Source organism: Lichenostomus cassidix, chromosome 29 (assembly GCF_008360975.1).
Source record: "Lichenostomus cassidix isolate B80296 chromosome 29, HeHo_3.0, whole genome shotgun sequence".
In the NCBI taxonomy this organism is placed as follows: domain Eukaryota; kingdom Metazoa; phylum Chordata; class Aves; order Passeriformes; family Meliphagidae; genus Lichenostomus; species Lichenostomus cassidix.
Genome location: NC_139509.1, coordinates 2,192,334 through 2,211,226, shown reverse-complemented (window position 1 = coordinate 2,211,226; position 18,893 = coordinate 2,192,334). Strand labels below are relative to the sequence as shown.

Below are 18,893 nucleotides of genomic sequence, written 5' to 3'. Positions count from 1 at the left end.
GCAAACCCAAACCCTTCCATGATTCCTTACTTTACCCTGCTGGAAAGGAGGGATGGACAACCTTTCAGACCCTTCCACCCACCCCATCCCATGATCCCACAATCCATAGCATTCCTCATCCCTGGAAATGCCCCAGGCCAGGTTGAAACAACCTGGGTTTGTGGATCTTCAGGATCTCTCCCAACCCAAACCATTCCACCATTCCATGCTGGAAGGAAGGGATGGAGAACCTTCCAGACATCAGAGGGATGGACAACCTTCCAGACCCTTCCAACCCCACCCTATCCCACAATCCAGAGGATTCCCTACACCTGGAAGTATTCCAGGCCCAGTTGGACCAACCTGGGCTAACGGATCCTTAAGACCTCTCCCAACCCAAACCATTCCACCATTCCATGCTGGAAGGAAGGGATGGACAACCTTCCAGACCCCACAATCCCCCACAACCCCAAACTCCCCCTCACCACCTCTCCTCCCCCCAGGTCACACCCCAGCCCTGGCCTGCGCCCCCAACAAGGACGTGGCCGACTGCCTGGCACTTATCCTCTCCACCATGAAGCCTTTCCCCCCCAAGGACGCCATCAGCTCCTTCAGCTTCAACCTCCTCAAGAACTGCGGCATCGCGGCCAAGACGGCGGCGGCGTGCGGAGCTCTGCCCAACGGCAGCTCCTGCCCCTACTCCAAGGAGCGCCACAACGCCATCGGCCTGGACGGCTGCTACTCGGAGTAGCCCGAGCCACGGGTGACCCGATATCTTATTCTATTTATTTAGAAATTCTATAAATATAGGGCACTTTGAAGGAGAACAAGACTGGGCGCGGGCTTTGTGGGGAGGGAGCCAAGAGTTTGGTGTTTCCCGGTGGAGATTTTCCCGTCCCCTGCGGCTTCCCAGTCCAGTGGAAAGGGCAGGATTTGGGTTGGCACTGGGCTGGTGCCACTGTTGGCTGCTGGGATTTTCCCTCTGGGGTGGATTGGAGCCGATTTGTTCCTGGCATTTGTTTCATTCCTGGTGTTTCTCTCATTCTCAGTGTTCATTTAATTCCCAGTGTTTGTTTCATTCCCAGTTTGTCTCATTCCCAGTTTGTTTCACTCCTGTTTTTTTTTTTGTTTCATTCCTGGTTTGCCTCATTCCCAGTTTGTCTCATTCCCAGTTTTTGTTTCACTCCCGTTTTTTTGTTTCATTCCCAGTTTGTTTCATTCCCAGTTTGTTTCATTCCCGGTTTTTGTTTCATTCCCGGTTTTTGTTTCATTCCCAGTGTTTGTTTCCCTCCCTGTGTTTGTCTCATTCCTGGAGTTCGTTTCCTTCCCAGCGTTTATTTCATTCCTCATTTTTGCCTCATTCCCAGCACTTGTTTTGTTCCCAGTATTTGTCTCATTCCTGGTTTGTTTCATTCCTGGTGTTTCTCTTATTCCCAGTTTTTGTCTCATTCCTGGTTTTAGTTTCATTTCTGTTTTTGTCTCATTCCTGGTTTGTCTCCTCCCAGTTTTTGTCTCATTCCTCATTTTTGTCTCATTCCCAGTTTTTGTTTCAGTTTTTATCTCATTCCCAGTTTGTCTCATTTGCCATTTTTGTCTCATTCCCATTTTTTGTCTCATTCCTGGTGTTTTTCTCATTCCCTGTTTGTCTCATTTCCAGCATTTGTCTCATTCCCAGTTTTTGTCTCAGTTTTTATCTTATTCCCGTTTTGTCTCATTCCCATTGTTTGTCTCATTCCCATCATTTATCTCATTCCCAGTTTGTCTCTTTCCCAGTTTTTGTTTCACTCCCATTTTTTTGTCTCATTCCCGTTTTTGTCTCATTCCCCATTTTTGTCTCATTCCCAGTATTTCTCTCATCCCCAGTTTGTTTAATTCCCACTGTTTGTTTAATTCCCAGCATTTGTCTCATTCCCAGGTTTTGTCTCAGTTTTTATCTCATTCCCATTGTTTCCCTCACTCCCAGTTTGTTTCATTCCCATTGTTTCCCTCATTCCCATTTCCCCTCATTCCCAATTCCCCTCACTCCCAATTTTCCTTCATTCCCAATTTTCCTTCATTCCCATTTTCCTTCATTCCCAAATTCCCCTCATTCCCAATTCCCCTCACTCCCAATTCCCCTCATTCCCAATTTCCCCTCACTCCCAATTTTCCCTCACTCCCAATTCCCCTCACTCCCAATTCCCCTCATTCCCAATTCCCCTCATTCCCAATTTCCCCTCACTCCCAATTCCCCTCACTCCCAATTCCCCTCACTCCCAATTCCCCTCATTCCCAATTTCCCCTCACTCCCAATTTCCCCTCACTCCCAATTTCCCCTCACTCCCAATTTCCCAGCCCCACCGTGGAAACCCCAACTCTTGGCAGGGTGGGCAGGGTGGGATTTGGGGTCAATCCTGCCGGGGTTGGGTTCATCTCCCTCCCCGCATCCCAAACACTTGAAATCCGAAATCTACTGTACCTGGCACACTCAAAATTCCTTTGGCAGCTCATTTTTCGGGAAAAAAACGGGTGCTGCTGCCCGAGCTTGGCCACGGCTGCCCGCTGGAGCCTCCTCCCTCACCAGGCACTTTAGGCATTCTGTTGCTTGATGGTTTCTGATGTTTTTTCCAATTTTTTCCCCTTTTTTTTTTTCATTTTTTTCATTTTCCCCCCTTTTTTTTCTTTTTTTTCCCAATTTTTTCCCCTTTTTTTTTTTCATTTTTTCATTTTTCCCCCTTTTTTCTATTTTTTTTTCAATTTTTCCCTTTTTCCCATTTTTTCCCCTTTTATTTCTTTTTTTTCAGTTTTTTTCTTTTTTCCTTTTATTTTTTCTTTTTTCCTTTTTTCTTTTTTCCTTATTTCTTTTCACCCTTTTTTTTTTTCAATTTTTTTCATTGTTTTCCCTTTTTTTTTCTTTTTTCAATTTTTTTTTCATTTTTTTCAATTTTTTCCCTTTTTTCCCATTTTTCCCCATTTTTTCTTTTTTTTCAATTTTTTCCCTTTTTTTCCATTTTCCCCCCATTTTTTTTTCTTTTTTTCAATTTTTTCCCTTTTTTTTCCATTTTTTTTCTTCCCTCCCCATCTCCCTCAGCAAATTTTCAAATCCCCTCCCAAAAAAACTGCTTTTTTTTTTCAATTTTCCCTCCCTCCCCTGGTTTGCATGGCCATTCCCATGAGAGAATCAGTGTTGGTTGGTTGGTTGCTTGGTTATTTTTTTGTTTTCTAAAAAAAAAAATTATTTATAGAGAAACGAGCATTTACCTTTAAAAAAACAACAAAAAACCACAAAAAAAAATCCAACATTTTAGCCTTTATTAACAAAAAACAAATGCACTTGCAAATCCTCATTCACAAGCCTGTGAAAAATCGATTTTTGGGATGCAGCATTTCGTGGCTGTGGGTGGAATTGTTGTTTGTTTTTTTAATTTTTGGGGTTATTTTTCCCTTTTCCTCGAATTTTTGCAAATCCTGTTTAATGCTGCAGCTCTGAGAACGTTGCACTGTCATTTTTTTCCCTTTTTTTCCCATTTTTTCCTTTTTTTTCCCTTTTTTACCCTTTTTTTCCCCATTTTTTCCCAATTTTTTCCATTTTTTTCCATTTTTCCCATTTTTTTGTTGTTTTTTCCCTTCAGAATTACTGTAAAACATCAAAAAAACAACATTTCCCTCCCCACCACCGATCTGCTCGAAGCCAAAGACCGGAAAAGTGCCGGAAAAGCATCAAAATTTCAGGAATTTCTGATCATTTCTGATCTCCTCTTCGGGGTGAGAGCAGAAATCTCAAAAAAAGGGCATTTCTCTAACCAAAATTCCTTTTTTTTTTCTTACCAATTTCAATTTTCAAATCATTTCCAAATGAAGGTGAGGCAAAGATCTGAAGATTTCTCAATTTTTGGGAGTTGAATTCCCCAGGGATTCTCATCTCCCCTTCGCACTGTTTTATTTCTTTTTTTTCCAACCAAAGCCAAACTTTTTTTCAAACCAAATACACAATTTCGGTCTTGGCCTTTGGGTGAAAAAAGCACATTTTTAATTTTCCTTTGCACTTAGCAAAGCACTCGACAAAACCTGCACTTGGATTTTTGGGATTTTCCCCTCGGGATTTTCCCTCCAAATCCCTTTTTTTTTTAGGATAAACCCCAATCCCAAAAAATCCCAAAAAATCCCAAAAAATCCCAAAAAATCCCAAAAAATCCCAAAAGTCATTCCCCTTTTTTTTTTTTTTCCCACCGGATACCTCAGCTCAGAACTGAAACGAAACTTGAATCGAAAAAAAAAATTTAAAAAAAACAAAAAAAAAATTCCTTTTTTTATCCAAAAAATCCTTTTTTTTTTGGATAAACATCCTTTTCAGTATTCTACGGAGGAGAACTGGAAAAAAAACAAAAAAAATAAATAAACTAGAGAACTTTGTTTACATTTTGCTGGCGAATCCTCCTGCAGCTCTTTTTCACTTTCCCGACAGGAATTCGGGAATTTTCCCTGCAATTCCCAAATTCCTGGGATGCTGTTGCCATGGAGATCCATCCCATTTCACTTGAACTTTTTTTCCCCTTTTCCCATCACTCAAAAACTGCTGCTTTCCCCTCGCTCCACCTAATATTTTAATTTTTTTGAATTTTTTTTGAATTTTTTTTAAATTTTTTTTTAATTTTTTAAATTTTTTTGGAATTTTTTTTAATTTTTAAAAAATTTTTTTTTCAATTTTTCTTCAATTTTTCTTCAATTTTCCTTCAATTTTCCTTCCATTTTTCCCCAGTTTTGGGTTTTTTCCCTCCTGTCCCCGCCGAGACAATCAAAGTCATCTCCTCAAGGGCTTTTCTCCACCTTTTTTCCCCCTTTTTCACCCCTTTAAAAGAAAAAAAAATAATAATTAATTAATAATAATTAATAACGATGTAATTAAGGAGGTTCCAGCGGCGCATCCAGGGGGATTTGGGGGGAGGGAAAAGGGGACCTGAGTGGCCTTTTTTTTGGGGGAAAAACCTCCCAGTCTTGTTCTCCTTTAACGCTGTTATCGTTATCGTCGACAGCACAGCTTGACAATTTCAGTAATAATCAAAGTGTTTGGTAATAATTGCGTTATTTTGCTAAACGAGATGATGATGATGATTTTTTTTTTTTTCTCGTGATGGTTTCCCTTGGTGCGTTGTAAAAACATAAAAACAAAAAAAAACAAAAAAAAGACAAAAAAAATATATATAATGAGAGGGATGGAGGGAAACTTCCGCTGCCCCGACCTGCAAATAATCCCAAAAATCCCCCAAAAAATCCCAAATTTTCCATCCCTTTATGCCAAAGTCGGACCATTTCCCCTCTCAGTTCCAAGCAGCAAATTTTTTAAATTTCATTTTCAGCTTTTCCCCACCAACCACACCACACCCACCTCAGTATTGATGAACTGATTGATCAATTGATTCAGAAATGGATTTTTCTCCCCAAAACCCTGGAAAAAAACGAAAAAAAAAGGAAGTTTCTCTCCCACCCCTTGGTCCAAAGCACTTGCTTCAAGTAATAAGCACTTTTGTTAAAAAGCATGAAAGTCTGGAATTCCCTTTAGCATCCCACGGGGTAGAGAGCGACGAGAGGGAGGACGAGAGTGTCTTTGGCTTTATTTTTTCAGTTGGAATTTAAAAAGATGAAAGAAAGAAAGAGAGAAGAAGAAGAGAAAAAAAAAATAACAAAAAAAAAAAATTTAGTTCGTTTCTAGGGAATGAATGGACAAAGGGAAGCTTTGAGGTTTTTTGAGAGAGAGAGTGAGAGAGAGGGAAGAAAAAAAAATTTTAAAAAATTTTAAAAAAAAGTAGAAAAGACGGTATTAAAAAAAAAACAAAAAAAAAGAACCCAACAGCACAAAAAAAAAAAAAATACTAATTTACATTTCAAGCGTCACCGGGTGTGTTTTTGCACTGCCATTGCCCAGCGAGGGGCGCTGCTGCCCCCTGAGCCATAGACCCTCTGACCAACACTGAATGTAGCCCGCGGCTGCTGCCGCTGCTGGCGCTGTCCCCGAGGTGTCCCCAGGGTGTCCCTGCAGTGTCCCCGAGGTGTCCCCAGGCTGTCCCTGCAGTGTCCCCGAGGTGTCGCTGTGGAGTCCCCAGGGTGTCACCGAGGTGTCCCCAAGGTGTCCCTGCAGTGTCCCCAAGGTGTGCCTGCGGTGTCCACTAGGTGGCGCCGTGGAGTCCTTGAGGTGTCTCCATGGTGTCCCCAAGGTGTAGCCAAGGTGTCACCAAGGTGTCCCCGAGGGGTTGCCGAGGTGTCCCCAAGGTGTCAGCAAAGTGTCCCCGAGGTGTCACTGTGGAGTCCCTGAGGTGTTGCCAAGGTGTTGCCAAGGTGTCACTGAGGTGTCGCCGTGGTGTCACCAAGGTGTCCCCAGGGTGTTGCTGAGGTGTCCCCAAGGTGTCCCTGCATTGTCCCCGAGGTGTGCCTGTGGTGTCCACCAGGTGGCGCCGTGGAGTCCTTGAGGTGTCTCCATGGTGTCCCCAAGGTGTCCCCAAGGTGTTGCCGTGGAGTCCCCATGGTGTTGCCATGGTGTCACCGAGGTGTCCCTGCAGAGTCCTCATGGTGTCACCGTGGTGTCCTCGAGGTGTTGCCGAGGTGTCCCCAAGGTGTCGCCAAGGTGTCCCCGTGGTGCCACCAAGGTGTCTGCTGGGTGTCCCCGAGGTGTCCCCAGGGTGTTCCCAAGCTGTCCCCAGGGTGTTGCCATGGTGTCCTCAAGGTGTTCCCATGGAGTCCCCAGGGTGTCCCCAGGGTGTCCCCAAGGTGTCCCCATGGCCCCTGGCCTGCTCCTGGCCCTGTCCCGTTCCTGTCACATCCCTGTCCCTCTCCAGTCCCTTCCCCACCCATTCCCAATCTCCCAATCCCTTTCCCTCCCCTTTTCCCTCCCTCTCCTCTCCTCTCCCTCTCCCACCCTTTCTCCTTTCCCTCTTCCACACCTTTTCCTCTCCTCCTTCCTCCCCTTTTCCCCTCATTTTCCTCCCTTTTTCCCCTCCTTTTTCCCTCTCTTCCTCCCCTTTTTCCCTTCCTCTTCCCTCCCTTTTCCATCCCTTTTCCTCTCCTTCTTCCTCCCCTTTTTCCCTCCCTCTCCACCCTTTCCTCCTCCTTTTTCCACCCTTTTTCCTCTTCCTCTTCCACCCCTTTTCCCCCATTCTTCCTCTCCTTTTCCTCTCCTTCTTCCACCCCTTTTTCCCTCCTTTTTCCACTCCTTTTCCTCTTCCTCTTCCTCTTTCTCCTCCTCCCCTTTTCCCCTCATTCTTCCACTCCTTTTCCCCTCCCTCTTCCATCCTTTTTCCTTTTCCTCTTCCTCCTCTTTTCCCCTCCTTCTTCAACCCTTTTTCCTCTTCCTCTTCCAACTTTTCCTCTTCCTCTTCCTCCCCTTTTCCCCTCATTTTCCCACCCTTTTTCCCCTCCCTGTCCCCTCCCTGTCTCCTCCTGTCCCCTCCCTGTCCCCTCCTGTCCCCTCCCATCCCCTCCCTCCCCGGCCACAGCGAGGATTCCTCCCCAACCCCACAAGAGCAGCCCTTTGGCCCCAAATCCGGCAGATCAAAAAATAATAAAAAATCAAAAACTAGCACTAAAAATCCAAGCAAAAAACAAAAAAATCTCCAAAAACACAAAATCAATTTGATTTGTTCCCAGAGCATGGTGGATCCGTGCAGATCCCAATTCCCAGCGGGGTGGGAGGAACAACAAAAACCCCAAAGCAACAAAAAAACCCCAAAAAGAACCTTTTTCCCTTTTTTTTTTTTCCCCTTTTCTCCCTGATTTTCCCCCGAGGAGCTCCCGGCAGGGTGGGAATGTTTGAATTCACAGCTCAGCTTTGCCTTCAGTGAGAAACCAAAGGAAAAAATTCACCTTTCCCACTGGAAATCAGCATGGACACAGTTCGGGCTTTATTTTCCCTTTGCCTTTCCTTTTTTCCTCATTTTGACCTTTTTTTTTCTTTTTTCCTTTCCTTTTTTCCTCATTTCTGCCATTTTTTTCCTCATTTCTGGCTTTTTTTTCCTCATTTCTGGCATTTTTTCCCTTCTCCTTTCCTTTTTTCCCCATTTCTCGCTTTTTTTTCCCTTTTTCTTTCCTTTTTCCCTCATTTCAAGCTTTTTTCCTCCCTCTTCCTCTCCTTTTCCCCCCATTTTCCCTCCTTTCCCTTCATTTTCCTCCAAAAACACCCAAAAATCTCATCAATCCTCTTCTCCCGGCTGGAATTTTCTGTGCTCGGCAGTGAAAGGAGATTTTAAAAACGAAACGTAAACCGCAAAGAATAAAACCCCAGAAAATAAAATAAAAATCAAATTAAGTTAAAATAAAATGAAAATGAAATTACAATGAAATAAAAATCAAATTAAAATTAAAATTTAATTAAATTAAAATTACAATGAAATCAAAATTAAATTAAATTAAATTAAAATGAAATTAAAATGAAATTAAAAGACTAAAAAATCCGAGGCTCGCCCAGGTGATGCCCGAGGGGAGCTCCGGAGCTTCCCGAAAATCCTTGGAATTTTGAGGCTGGAGGGGATTTGGGGGGCAAAGCGTCTCTTAAGGCATCTGTAGCAACTCTGTGTCTTTAATATCCTCCGTGTCAATGCTGCACCTCTGTATTTTATGCACATAAATGTTCCTTCGACGCCGACAGGACAAAAGGAAAAATAAAAATAAAATAAAATATTAAAAAAAAAAAAAAAAAAAAGAAAACCTCATCGCCTGTCAGGTACAGCAACTCCTCCGTGAGTGGGTCTGGGTCTATCCTGGCCTCATCCCCTCTTTCCCGAGCTGGGAGGATGAAAAGAGGGGGAAAAATAAGAAAAAAAGAATGAAAAAATGACAAAAAAAAAGAGAGGAAAATAGCCTTACTCGACCCAGTCGTTATCGATATTGTTCTTCGTCAACTTGAAAATAAATAAAGGAAACTTCGCATGGAAAAGGTGGTGAGTTGTGGTGATTTTTGGGGAGATTTGCTGCGTTTTCTGAGTTCCTCTGGGGTGTTGGGAGCACTTGGGACTCTGCTGGACCTTTTTTTCCTTTTTCTGAACTTGTAAATTCCTCACGGATTTCACCCAAAAAATTGGGTTTTGGTGTTGTGTGTTGATTTTGGGGGATTTTGGGGGTTTCTGCCCTGCAGGGATCCCCAAAGGGTCCTAGAACTTTAAGGGATCCCAGAATCTTAAGGGGTCTCAGATCCCTGAGGGGTCCTGGAAACTTGAGATTTAAAAACAAAAATAAAATAACAAAAAATAAAAATCCCCACCCGAAAAAGCTGAGGCTCACCCAAAGCACCTTGGTGAGTCCCAGAACTTTGAGAGGTCCCAGAAACTTGAGATTTTTTTTAAAAAACAAAATAAACAACAAAAAAATCCCCCTGAAAAAAACCCAAAGTAACAGAAAATTAAAAAAAAAAAAAGCTGAGGTTCACCCAAAGCACCTTGAGGCATCCCAGAACCTTGAGGAATCCCAGAAACTTGAGATTTTTTAAAAAACAAAATTACAAAAAATCTCCTCCCCCCCAAAAAAAACCCCAAAATAACCAAAAATCCAACCAAAAAAAAAAAAAAACCAACTGAGCCTCACCCACGACCCTTCCCCGCCTTCCCGAGGGGTCTGGAGAAACTGAGACTTTGAAGATGAAAAATGCTTTTCATCCAAGGAGATCTGAATTTTTTTACTGGTACCTCTGCTTTCGAGAGAGAGATTTGAAGGAGAGAGTGATTCAACCTGCTGGTTAATAAAAACCCAGCAATACATGGGAATTTACTGGGAATTAATAAAATCCACCTGGCAGGTTGAGGGTAAATTTTCCTGGAGCTGCTCCTGGTCCTGCTGTGCCCCAAACCTTCCCTGTCCCCATCGCGGCTGTTTTGGGGGAGGAAGGAGCCTGAATTCCAGCCTGAATCCCCGCAGGACCATCCTGTCCCCCTCGGTGGTCACATCCCGATTTTTGGGGCTGTTTCGGGATTTTGGAGACGCGGGTAGAAGATCTCCATCCCCCCCAAAATTGCCTTTTTTTTAACCCTCGCTGCTCCGCTCTGCTGAAGTGCAGAATCTGCCGATCCCAGCGGAGAACCAAATCCCGGCGGGACTCGCTGCTGTGTCCCCCCAGCCCAGAATTTGCCGATTTCTCGCTCTTCCCCTGCGAGCAGAATCCCCAGAAAACCCCAAAATCGCTGCCGACCAGCCACGCTCCGGGTGGGGGAAATGGAGGGAGTGGAATCCTTTGGGATTGTGCACGGGAATCACCGTGTTTGGGGTTTTAGGGACACGGAGAAGGACCCCAGCCCCAAAACCCTCCTGTCCCGCAGCTCCTCCGAGCCCCCCGAGCCCCCCGAACCCCCCGAGCCACCGCTTTTGTCTCAGATGTTCTATCTCTGCATTTTCGGAAATCCTGCACCACCTTCGGGGAGGAGGGAAGTTTCAGGGAAGTTTCAGGGAAGGAAGTTTCAGGGAAGTTTCAGGGAAGTTTCAGGGAAGTTTCAGGGAAGGGAAGTTTCAGGGAAGTTTCAGGGAAGTTTCAGGGAAGTTTCAGGGAAGTTTCAGGGAAGTTTCAGGGAAGGGACGTTTCAGGGAAGGGACGTTTCAGGGAAGGGACGTTTCAGGGAAGGGAAGGGAAGGGAAGGGAAGGGAAGGGAAGGGAAGGGAAGGGAAGGGAAGGGAAGGGAAGGGAAGGGAAAGGAAGGGAAGGGAAGGGAAGGGAAGGGAAGGGAAGGGAAGGGAAGGGAAGGGAAGGGAAGGGAAGGGAAGGGAAGGGAAGGGAAGGGAAGGGAAAAAGAAAGGTAAAAAAAGGTAAAAAAGGTAAAAAGTAACTAAAGTAAAAAGAGGTAAAAAGAAACTAAAAAAAGGGGATTGAGGGAAAAAGAAAAAACCACAAAAGCACCCAGACTTGATCTCTTTTCTACCCTGTAAGCTGTGACCAAGTCCTGTTCTTAATTTTGCGGCTCTGGATCAATTTTTTTTATTAAAACGCTATAGCCTCGAGGGGCTGCTGCCCTTCCTCGGCTCCTCGGGGGGTCAGGAGGGGGAACAGCCTCGGATTGAGCCCCGGAGCCTCTTGTCACCCCCGGGAGGGGACACGGGACAGCCGGGGGACCCGCGAGTCCCCTCCCGCAGGGCTGAGCCGGAGTTTCCCCACCATCCCCCTGGGGGTGAGGCGGAGGGGGAATATCCACTCCTGGGGCGGGGTGGGGGTCCGGCCGAGGTCCGGCGGTGGTCAGGGGTCCAGCCAGGCGCGGAGATGCCCCTCGGCCAGGGCGATGCCCAGCATGATGCCCGCGCCCAGCAGGAAGCCAGCGTTCTGCAGCACCAAGCGGCTCCAGGTGACCTCGCCGGGGGTCTCGGAGCCCCGCAGAGCCTCGGGGAGCTGGGGAGGAGCGGGGGGCTCGGTGGGCATGGCGTGAGACCCTCGGACACCCTTCGGACGCAGCCGGACCTCCCCGGAGCCCCCCGGAGCCCCCCAGAGCCCCCCGGATCCCCTTACCACGGTGGCCAGGGGTTCACTGGGGTTGGCGTGAGACCCCCCCGGACACGCCCCGGACCCCTCAGACCTCCCTAAAACCCCCCAGGACACCCCCTGGACCCCTCTGGTCCACCCCAAACCCTTCCCGGACCACCTCAGATCCCCCTAAATCCCCCTGGAAACCCTACAGACCCTCCCGAAGCCCCCTGGAAACGCCCCCAAACCTCCCAAAAACCCCCCAAAACCCCCTTACCATGTCGGTCAAGGCCACGTAGAGGAAGATGCCGGCGGTGGCAGTGAGGAGCCAGGGGGCCAGGGGGGTCCCGCTGTGCCCCAGGGCGACCCCCGCGACCACCCCCAGGCAGGAGAGCAGCGCCGAGAGCAGGTTGAGCAGCAGGACGGAGCGCGGAGCTGTGCCAGCCTGCAGCAGCACCGCCAGGTCACCTGCGGGACAGGAGCGTCGCTGGGTGGGTGGGTGGGAGGGGGTTCGGGGGTGTCCCCAGCTCTGGGGATTTGGGGTGTTCCCAATTCTGGGGGCTCAGGAGGTGACAGGGACTCACCCAGCTCGTGGGGCAGCTCGTGGCAGAGCACAGCCAGCGCCGTGCTGAGCCCGCTGGAGACGCCGTGCGAGAAGGCAGCTCCTGCGGGAAGGGAGGCCTTGGCTCCGGACCCTGTGCCCTTGTCCCCTTGTCCCCTTGTCCCCTTGTCCCCTTGTCCCCTTGTCCCCTTGTCCCCGCCACACAGGGCGTCCCTTGTCCCCTTGTCTCCTATCCCCCTGTCCTCCCGGCTCCCTGTGCCCGACACACCGGGCAGCCATTGTCCCTCTGTCCTTCTGCCTCTGAGCCAAACTTTTTCCCCCTGTCCTTGTGCATCCCTTCTCCCTCTGTCCCCATCCCATCCCATTTCCATCCCATCCCACCCCATCCCCATCCCGTCCCATCCCGGTCCCATTCCCGTTCCCGTTCCCGTCCCGCCCTCACCGATGGCCAGCCCGTCGGTCAGGTTGTGGATTCCATCCCCCAGCACCACCATCCACACGATGTCAGCTGCCCCGGGCCCGAGGGAGTGTCCGTGGGAGTGTCCGTGGGAGTGTCCGTGGTGGGTCTCGGGGGGTCTCAGTTCCAGCTCGGTGTCCGGTGCCGTCAGATGTCGCAGCTCGGTGCCTGCGGCGGGACGGGACGGGATGGACACACGGTGGGCGGCGGGGCCGGGAGCGGTGGCCGCGGGCTCTGAGGGGTCCGAGGGGGTCGTACCTCCCCGTGACGGTGCCGGGACCCCCGTGGCCAGGCCGGGGGGCTCTCCGTGGGGGTGTCCCTGGGGAAAACGGCGGCGTTGGGTGCGGAGCTGACCGCGGTGCCAACCCGGTGCCCTCCTGACACCCTCCCGGTGCCCTCCCGATGCCCTCTCGGTGCCCTCTCGGTGCCCGCTGGATACCCGCCCGGTGCTTTCCCGGTGCCCGCCCGATACCCTCCCGGTGCCCGCCCAATATCCGCCCGGTGCCCGCCCGGTTCCCGCCCGGTTCCCGCCGCTCTCACCGCGGTCTCCCGCCGGCGCCGCAGCATTCCCAGCAGCAGCTCCAGCAGGAAGAGCAGGTAGATTCCCCCCAGCACCGCCAGCCCCTGCAGCACCGCCGGTCCCGGTTCCCCCGGTTCCCCCGACGGCTCCCGGTGCGTCCCCTGAGCCTGGACACGGCGACACGGCGGCTCAGGGGACGCGGCCAGCGCGGTGTCCCCAGGTGCCACCCCCGCGGCGGGACCTACGTGGGGCCAGAGGTGCAGCAGGGCGTCCCCGCAGAGTGTCCCCACGGCCAGCGCCACCAGGAAGGCCAGCAGCGAGCGGAAGGAGCCGCGGCTCAGCAGAGGCACCAGCAGCACGGCCAGCGCGGACGGCAGGCTGACGGACAGCACGGCCAGCAGAGCCCAGCCCAGAGCTGCGGGGAGGGTCAGCGGGCACGGCCCGAGCTGGGGGCGCGGGGATGGGGGGAGCGGAACGGGGGGCGCGGGGAATGGGGTGGGAACCCCGGGGATTTGGGGAATGGGGACCCAGGGATGGGGGAATGGGGACACCAGGAATGTGGGACCTCAGGGGACTGGGAATGGGGACTCCAGGGATGGAAATCCCAGGGATGAGGACCCCAGGGATGTAGGAATGGGGACTCCAGGGACAGGGACACCATGGATGTAGGGACAGGGACCCCAAGGATGAGGAGAACAGGACCGGGATGGTGGGGAGAGCACAGCTGGAGTGGGAGGGTGCAGGACACAGGGAGAGGATATGGGATATGGGATGAGGGTCCTTGGAGATGTGGGAAGGGTCCTTGCAGGGATGGGGTTGGAAGGACCCAGGGATGAGGGTCCTTGGGGGTCCAGGGGTGAGATTCCCAGGAATGGGAGTGTGGGGTGACGAAAACCTGGGAAGGGACACTCGCAGGGATGAGGTGGGAAGGACTGGGAGGGATCCAGGAATGGGGATGAAGGACAGGGGACACTGGGAGCCGATGGTGGGGTCGGGAGTGGGACACGGGTCCGGCTGGGACCAGGGGCTCAGGGGACATGGGGACCAGACAATGAGGGTGACAGGGATGGGGCTGCAGAGCTGGGGGACACAGGAACAGGACACAGGGATCCTTGGGGATGCAGGACCGGCTGGGAGCGACCCGGGACAGGGCTGCGGGGACAGGGGACCCCGGGGACGAGGGGCCAGAGAGGGACCCCGAGTTGGGGTTACCTGGCCACAGGCCCCCCCCCGGGGGAGGCAGCGTCACCTCATCGCTGTGCTGGATGCAGACGCGGCTGTCGATCTGGTAGAGCAGCGCCGGGCACAGCAGCGTGAACTGCTCGGGCGTCAGCTGCGCCGCCGAGTCCAGCCCGAAATTCACCAGCAGCTGCGACACGTTCAGGCACTGCGGGCGGGGGGCAGCGCTCAGCGGCGCTCGGGGGTCCCGGGGAGCAGCCGGGGGTCACGGGGAGCAGCCGGGGGTCGCGGGGAGCAGCCGGGCTCCCCCGGAAGGTGGCAGAGCAGAGAGACCCCAGCCCCACTCACGTCGTGGTGCGGGTGGTCGGCGCTGGAGTGCTCCAAGCCCAGCACCCTCCCCAGCAAGCTGAGGGTGGGCTGGTACTGCCGGGGGGCTCCTCCGGCCCCGGGGGGCTCGGCGGGCACCGGCTGCGGCTCGCTCGGCGGCTGGGAGGGCGGGGGGCTGCGGGAAAGGAGAGGGTGAGCCCCCAGCCCACCCCAGGCTAGCCCCTTCGGTCGGTGGGCTACAGGAAAGGAGGCAATGAGCCCCCAGCCCACCCCGGTGCAGCCCCTCGAGCCGGGCGGTACCTGCGCGGTCCGTCGGCGGTCGGAGCACCGGCAGCCGCGTCCCCGCCGTGCTCCCAGAGCGGGTGCCGGTGCCGGTGCTTGTCCTCCTGCACCTCGAGCAGGTCCAGGTGGCTGACGTGGCCGTGGCCGAGCTCCTCGTGCTGGATCTGGACCACCTGCACCCTGCCCAGCCCCAGGCTGCCCAGCAGCCGCGCCAGCCCCTCGAAGGGCAGCGTGCCGTTGTGGCCGTACTGGCCGAAGAGCTGCTGCAGGTAGTAGCCGTGCTCCTGCGCCGCGTCCTCGGGCAGCCGCGCCGCCACCGCCGGGGTCCCCGGAGACCCCCAGGCGCCCAGAGCCAGCAGCGCCAGGACCCCCAGGAGGAGCCCCGGGGGGCTCATGGGTGCCGCGATCCCAGCTGCGGGGAGGGCAGTGTCGCGCTGAGGTGGCGGTGTCACTCCCGGCACGGGGGGTCTCGCCGCGCTGTCCCCTCGTGTCGCCCGTCCGTCGGTCGGACCGCAGGGAAAGCGACAGGCGGCACCAGGGTCACCTCCAGCGACACGTGTCCTGCCCGGGGCTCGGGGACACCCCCGGGGAGCGGCGCTGGGGGTGGGGGGACACTCCAGTGCCCCCCGTGGGTGGCGGAGAGGGAGATGGGGGGCCGTGGGGGCGACAGCGGGGGACGCGCGGTGACCCTCGGCCTTGAGGGGAGGTTTTGCAACTGGCGCGGGTTTTGCGGGGCAGTTAATGTTTCACCGGGCGGCAGATAAAGCCCTCGGCACCCCTCGGCACCCACCCCGCTCCCCCAGCCCCCCACCCGCGGCCGTGTCCCCCCTCCAACCCCCCGCCACCGCCGGGGACAGGGGACAGCCCGGCGCGGAGCTGGCATGGCCTCACCCCCACTCCACGTGGGGCTCGGCCGCGCCGCGGGGCTGGAAAACCCCAAAATCCTGCGTCCCGCTGACCCCCCGACTGTCCCACGGGTGTCCCCACCCTCCCCCGAGCCGACCCCCCCAGTCCCACCGTCCCCAGCACCCCCCGCCCGCCGGACCCCCGCCGGTGTCCCCCGAGCCCCCCGGGACCCCCGCCGCGCCCACCTGTGCCCACCGGAGCGGATGGGGGGCCGGGGGACACCCCTGCCTGTCCCCTGCCTGTCCCCGTCCCGTCCCGCGCCTTTGCGCCCGACCCGGGGGGGCCAAGGGTCACTGCTGCCGGTGGCGGGAGGGGCCGCGGGGAGCGCCGGGCGGCGGGGGGGCTCCGGGACCCCGCGGGGCAGAGCCGGTGAGGCGCGGGCACAGCTCCGTTCTTTATTAACCCCCCGACCGCTCGCCAGGCTGGGGGGCGCCGGCCGGACCCCCCCGGGGCTGCCCCGTCCTGCCCGGGACCCCCGGCACGGAGGGGGGTCCAGGCCATCCCCGCCCCCCCGCAGGCGCGTGAGTTGGGGACAGCGGGGACAGCGGGGGACAGCAGAGACCGGGCAGCCCCGCCTCGCCCCGGGGCTGGGGGGTGCGACCCCCCCTCATTCCCGGCGGTCCCGGCGGTCCAGGGGAGGGTCCGGCGGTGGCGGGGGAGGGTCGGCGGGGGTCCCGGTTATCTCTTGCTGCTGCGGCGCGTCTCTTTGCCGTTGCTGACGGGGCTGGCGGGGTGGGCGGGCTGGCTGCGGGTGATGCGGCCGCTCGGGGCGTGCGGCGGGGCGGCGGGGGGGTGCGCGGGACCCCCCGGGCTCAGCCCGTTCCCGTTCTGGCTGTCGGGGGCTGCGGGAACCGGGAGCTCAGGGGGTGCGGGGTGGGCCGGGGGGTCCTGCCCCCCGGAGTGAGGAGGGGGCTGCGCTACCCACCTGGGGGGGCGGCGGGGGGACCCTGGGTGGGCTGGGATGCTGCCGGGGTGGCGTTGTCATTCTGGGCCTGGGGACAACACAGACACCCCCCCGAGTGTCACAGAGCCACCCGGGGGGGTCCCGGCAGTGCCCCCCGAGCCCCCAACTCACCCCTTTGCCCTGCGACTGCTGCGCCACGTACTCGGGGTTCGGCTCGCTGAAGTTGGGCACCTCGGAGTAAACCATGCAGAACCTGCGGGCAGAGCGGCCATGTGGGGTTCCCCCGAGCCCCCCGAGCCCCCCGGGACCCCCAGAGCCCCCTCGGGCTCCCGAGAGCCCCCCAGGCCGTCCTTACTCGCCGATCTTCTGCAGGTCTCCCCCGCGGCCGGTGTAGAGCGTCAGGCAGCCCTTGAACACTGAGGCGTAGCTGAGGAGGAGGAGGAGGAGGAAGGGGGTCAGGGCAGTGTCCCTGAGGGTCGGGGGTGTCCCCAGGGTGTCCCCAGGGTGTCGCCAGGGTGTCGCCAGGGTGTCCCCGCGGCCCCAGTACCCCTTGGTGAGGCGGATGATGTCCCCGGGCTGGATGAGGTTCCCCACATCGTCCCACACGGAGATGTTGATGCTGCCCGTCTTGTCGGCCACCTTGCACGTCCTCACCTCGTGCCCGTCCTTCGTCTTGGTCACCCGGCCTGCGGGGACACCGCGGGACACCGGGGGTCAGGGGGGGCCGGAGGGGATGGCGGGGAGGGGGAGGTGACAGCCACCTGTCTCCAGCACGATGAAGATGAGGTTGAGGTTCTTCAGCCCTGGCTTGACGTCCTTCACCAGCGTCTCGGTGCTCATGGCGCCAGCGGGAGCCTGCCAGGGGACATGGCACTGAGGGGACACTGGGGACATTGGGGGACACTGGGGACACGGGGTACAGTGGGGACACTGGGGATGGGTGACAATGGAGACCCCGGGGGGGACATTGGAGATGGGGGCACACTGGGGACACGGGGGGACATTGGGGACACAGGGGGACACTGGGGGGACACGGGGGGACACTGGGGACACTCGGGGACATAGGGGATGGGTGACAATGGGGGACCCGGGGGGGACATTGGAGATGGGGAGACACTGGGGACAAGTGACACTGGAGACACTGGGGGACCTTGGGGACTGGGGGGGACATTGGGGATGGGGGCAGGACACCGGAGATGGGGGGGACATTAGGACTGCAGGGGGGCATTGGGGAACCGGAGGGACACTGGGGATGGGGAGACACTGGGGACAGGGGACATTGGAACTGGGGGACACTGGGGACATGGGGAACATTGGGGGATGGGGCAGGACACCGGAGATGGAGGAATAATGGGAATGGTGGGACAGGGGGACAGTGGGGACTGGGGGGGCACGGGGGACTGGGGACACAACGGGGACCAGGGGACAATGGGGACTGAGGGGGCACGGGGGACTGGGGACACAACGGGGACCAGGGGGACAGTGGGGATCAGGGACACTGGGCAGGGGGTGGGACACCAGGGACCAGCGGGGAAGATTGGGGGCCATGGGGGGACAGTGGGAACGGGGAGGGGACACAGGACAGGGGGACATGGGGAGGGGGTTGGACACTGGGGACAGGGAGCACTTTGGGGACCGAGGGGACACCGGCGGTGGCATCCCTGGGACGGGACAGGCGGGCTGTGGGAACACCGGGAACGAGACCCCCGGGGACGGGACACTGCGATGGGGGACAGCGGGGGTGACACCCCGGGATGGTCCCACGGGGACATCGCTGCTGGGCACCGGGAGCGCGGGGACACCGGGGGTGCGGACAGCGGGAACCGGGCTGTCGGGGACTGCGCGGGACACCGGGATGGGACAGCGGAGACACCACCGCTGGGGACGGGATCACCGGGACCAGACAGCACCGGACTGCGGGGACACCGGGGACGCGACCGCGGGAACGGGATGGCACCGCGAGGGCAGGACGGCGGGAAGGGGCCAACCGGGAACGGGACGGCGGGAGCATCCCCGCGGGAACCGGGAGGCGGGGCCGCCGGGACAGCGGGGACGGGAGCGCGGGAACGGGAACTACCCACGAGCGAGACTCCGGGGCCACCGGGACCGGGAGCAGGACCAGGATCGGGACCGGAGCCGGGAGCGGGGCCGCCCTCCCTGCCCGCCAGGGGGCGCTCGCACCTCCCGCCGCGCGCTCACCGGGCACGGCGCCGCCGCCGCCGCGGGCACTCCCGGAAGTCCGCGGGCGCAGCCAATCAGCGCGGGGAAAGCCGCATAACGAGCAGATTGCCTAACCAATAGAAACACGGCGGGGGCGGGACTCCGGTGTAAGCTCCGCCTTCTCCCCGCCCCGACCAGCGAGTTCCGCCCCGCGCG

General features: G+C 55.9%; 5 protein-coding genes across 8 annotated transcripts in view; 2 read left to right on the top strand and 3 right to left on the bottom strand.

Moving 5' to 3' along the window:
* The window catches only part of ANKRD52 (ankyrin repeat domain 52), a 41,111-nt gene extending 40,364 nt beyond the window's left edge, over positions 1-747 (top strand). The window contains exon 28 of the mRNA XM_085040940.1: positions 483-747. Within this exon, the coding sequence (XP_084897066.1) occupies positions 483-730 (248 nt within the window). The 3' untranslated portion in view covers positions 731-747. The remainder of the gene's footprint in view (positions 1-482) is intronic.
* Positions 748-4,145: 3,398 nt separating this feature from the next.
* On the top strand, positions 4,146-8,881 carry LOC146425866 (uncharacterized). 2 transcript variants are annotated; one of them, XM_085041078.1, is made up of 3 exons: positions 4,146-6,280; positions 6,325-6,544; positions 6,721-8,881. In XM_085041078.1, exons 2-3 carry the CDS (start codon positions 6,432-6,434, stop codon positions 7,583-7,585), a joined length of 978 nt encoding a protein of 325 aa, XP_084897204.1. In that variant the 5' UTR covers positions 4,146-6,280; positions 6,325-6,431; the 3' UTR covers positions 7,586-8,881. The 2 variants fall into 2 exon arrangements, with proteins under 2 accessions (XP_084897204.1, XP_084897203.1); XM_085041077.1 differs by lacking the exon at positions 6,325-6,544 and having other exon boundaries at positions 4,147-6,302.
* A 1,990-nt stretch (positions 8,882-10,871) lies between these two features.
* SLC39A5 (solute carrier family 39 member 5) lies at positions 10,872-16,114 on the bottom strand. Its single transcript, XM_085041111.1, has 11 exons — positions 15,799-16,114; positions 14,726-15,119; positions 14,447-14,600; positions 14,132-14,306; positions 13,165-13,334; positions 12,940-13,086; positions 12,658-12,718; positions 12,385-12,567; positions 11,965-12,045; positions 11,658-11,848; positions 10,872-11,308 (listed from the first exon to the last, which is right to left on the bottom strand). Exons 1-11 carry the CDS (start codon positions 16,112-16,114, stop codon positions 11,159-11,161), a joined length of 2,022 nt encoding a protein of 673 aa, XP_084897237.1. The 3' UTR covers positions 10,872-11,158.
* The window catches only part of MYL6 (myosin light chain 6), a 37,384-nt gene continuing 33,840 nt past the window's right edge, over positions 15,350-18,893 (bottom strand). Inside the window, exon 7 of the transcript XR_014846341.1 lies at positions 15,350-15,371. The gene's annotated coding sequence lies outside the window, so the exon portion shown is untranslated. The remainder of the gene's footprint in view (positions 15,372-18,893) is intronic.
* On the bottom strand, positions 16,151-18,769 carry NABP2 (nucleic acid binding protein 2). 3 transcript variants are annotated; one of them, XM_085041117.1, is made up of 7 exons: positions 18,595-18,769; positions 17,279-17,372; positions 17,065-17,203; positions 16,873-16,944; positions 16,689-16,770; positions 16,539-16,605; positions 16,151-16,455 (listed from the first exon to the last, which is right to left on the bottom strand). In XM_085041117.1, exons 2-7 carry the CDS (start codon positions 17,355-17,357, stop codon positions 16,292-16,294), a joined length of 603 nt encoding a protein of 200 aa, XP_084897243.1. In that variant the 5' UTR covers positions 17,358-17,372; positions 18,595-18,769; the 3' UTR covers positions 16,151-16,291. The 3 variants fall into 3 exon arrangements, with proteins under 3 accessions (XP_084897243.1, XP_084897242.1, XP_084897241.1); XM_085041116.1 differs by having other exon boundaries at positions 18,717-18,759; XM_085041115.1 differs by having other exon boundaries at positions 16,153-16,455; positions 18,599-18,751.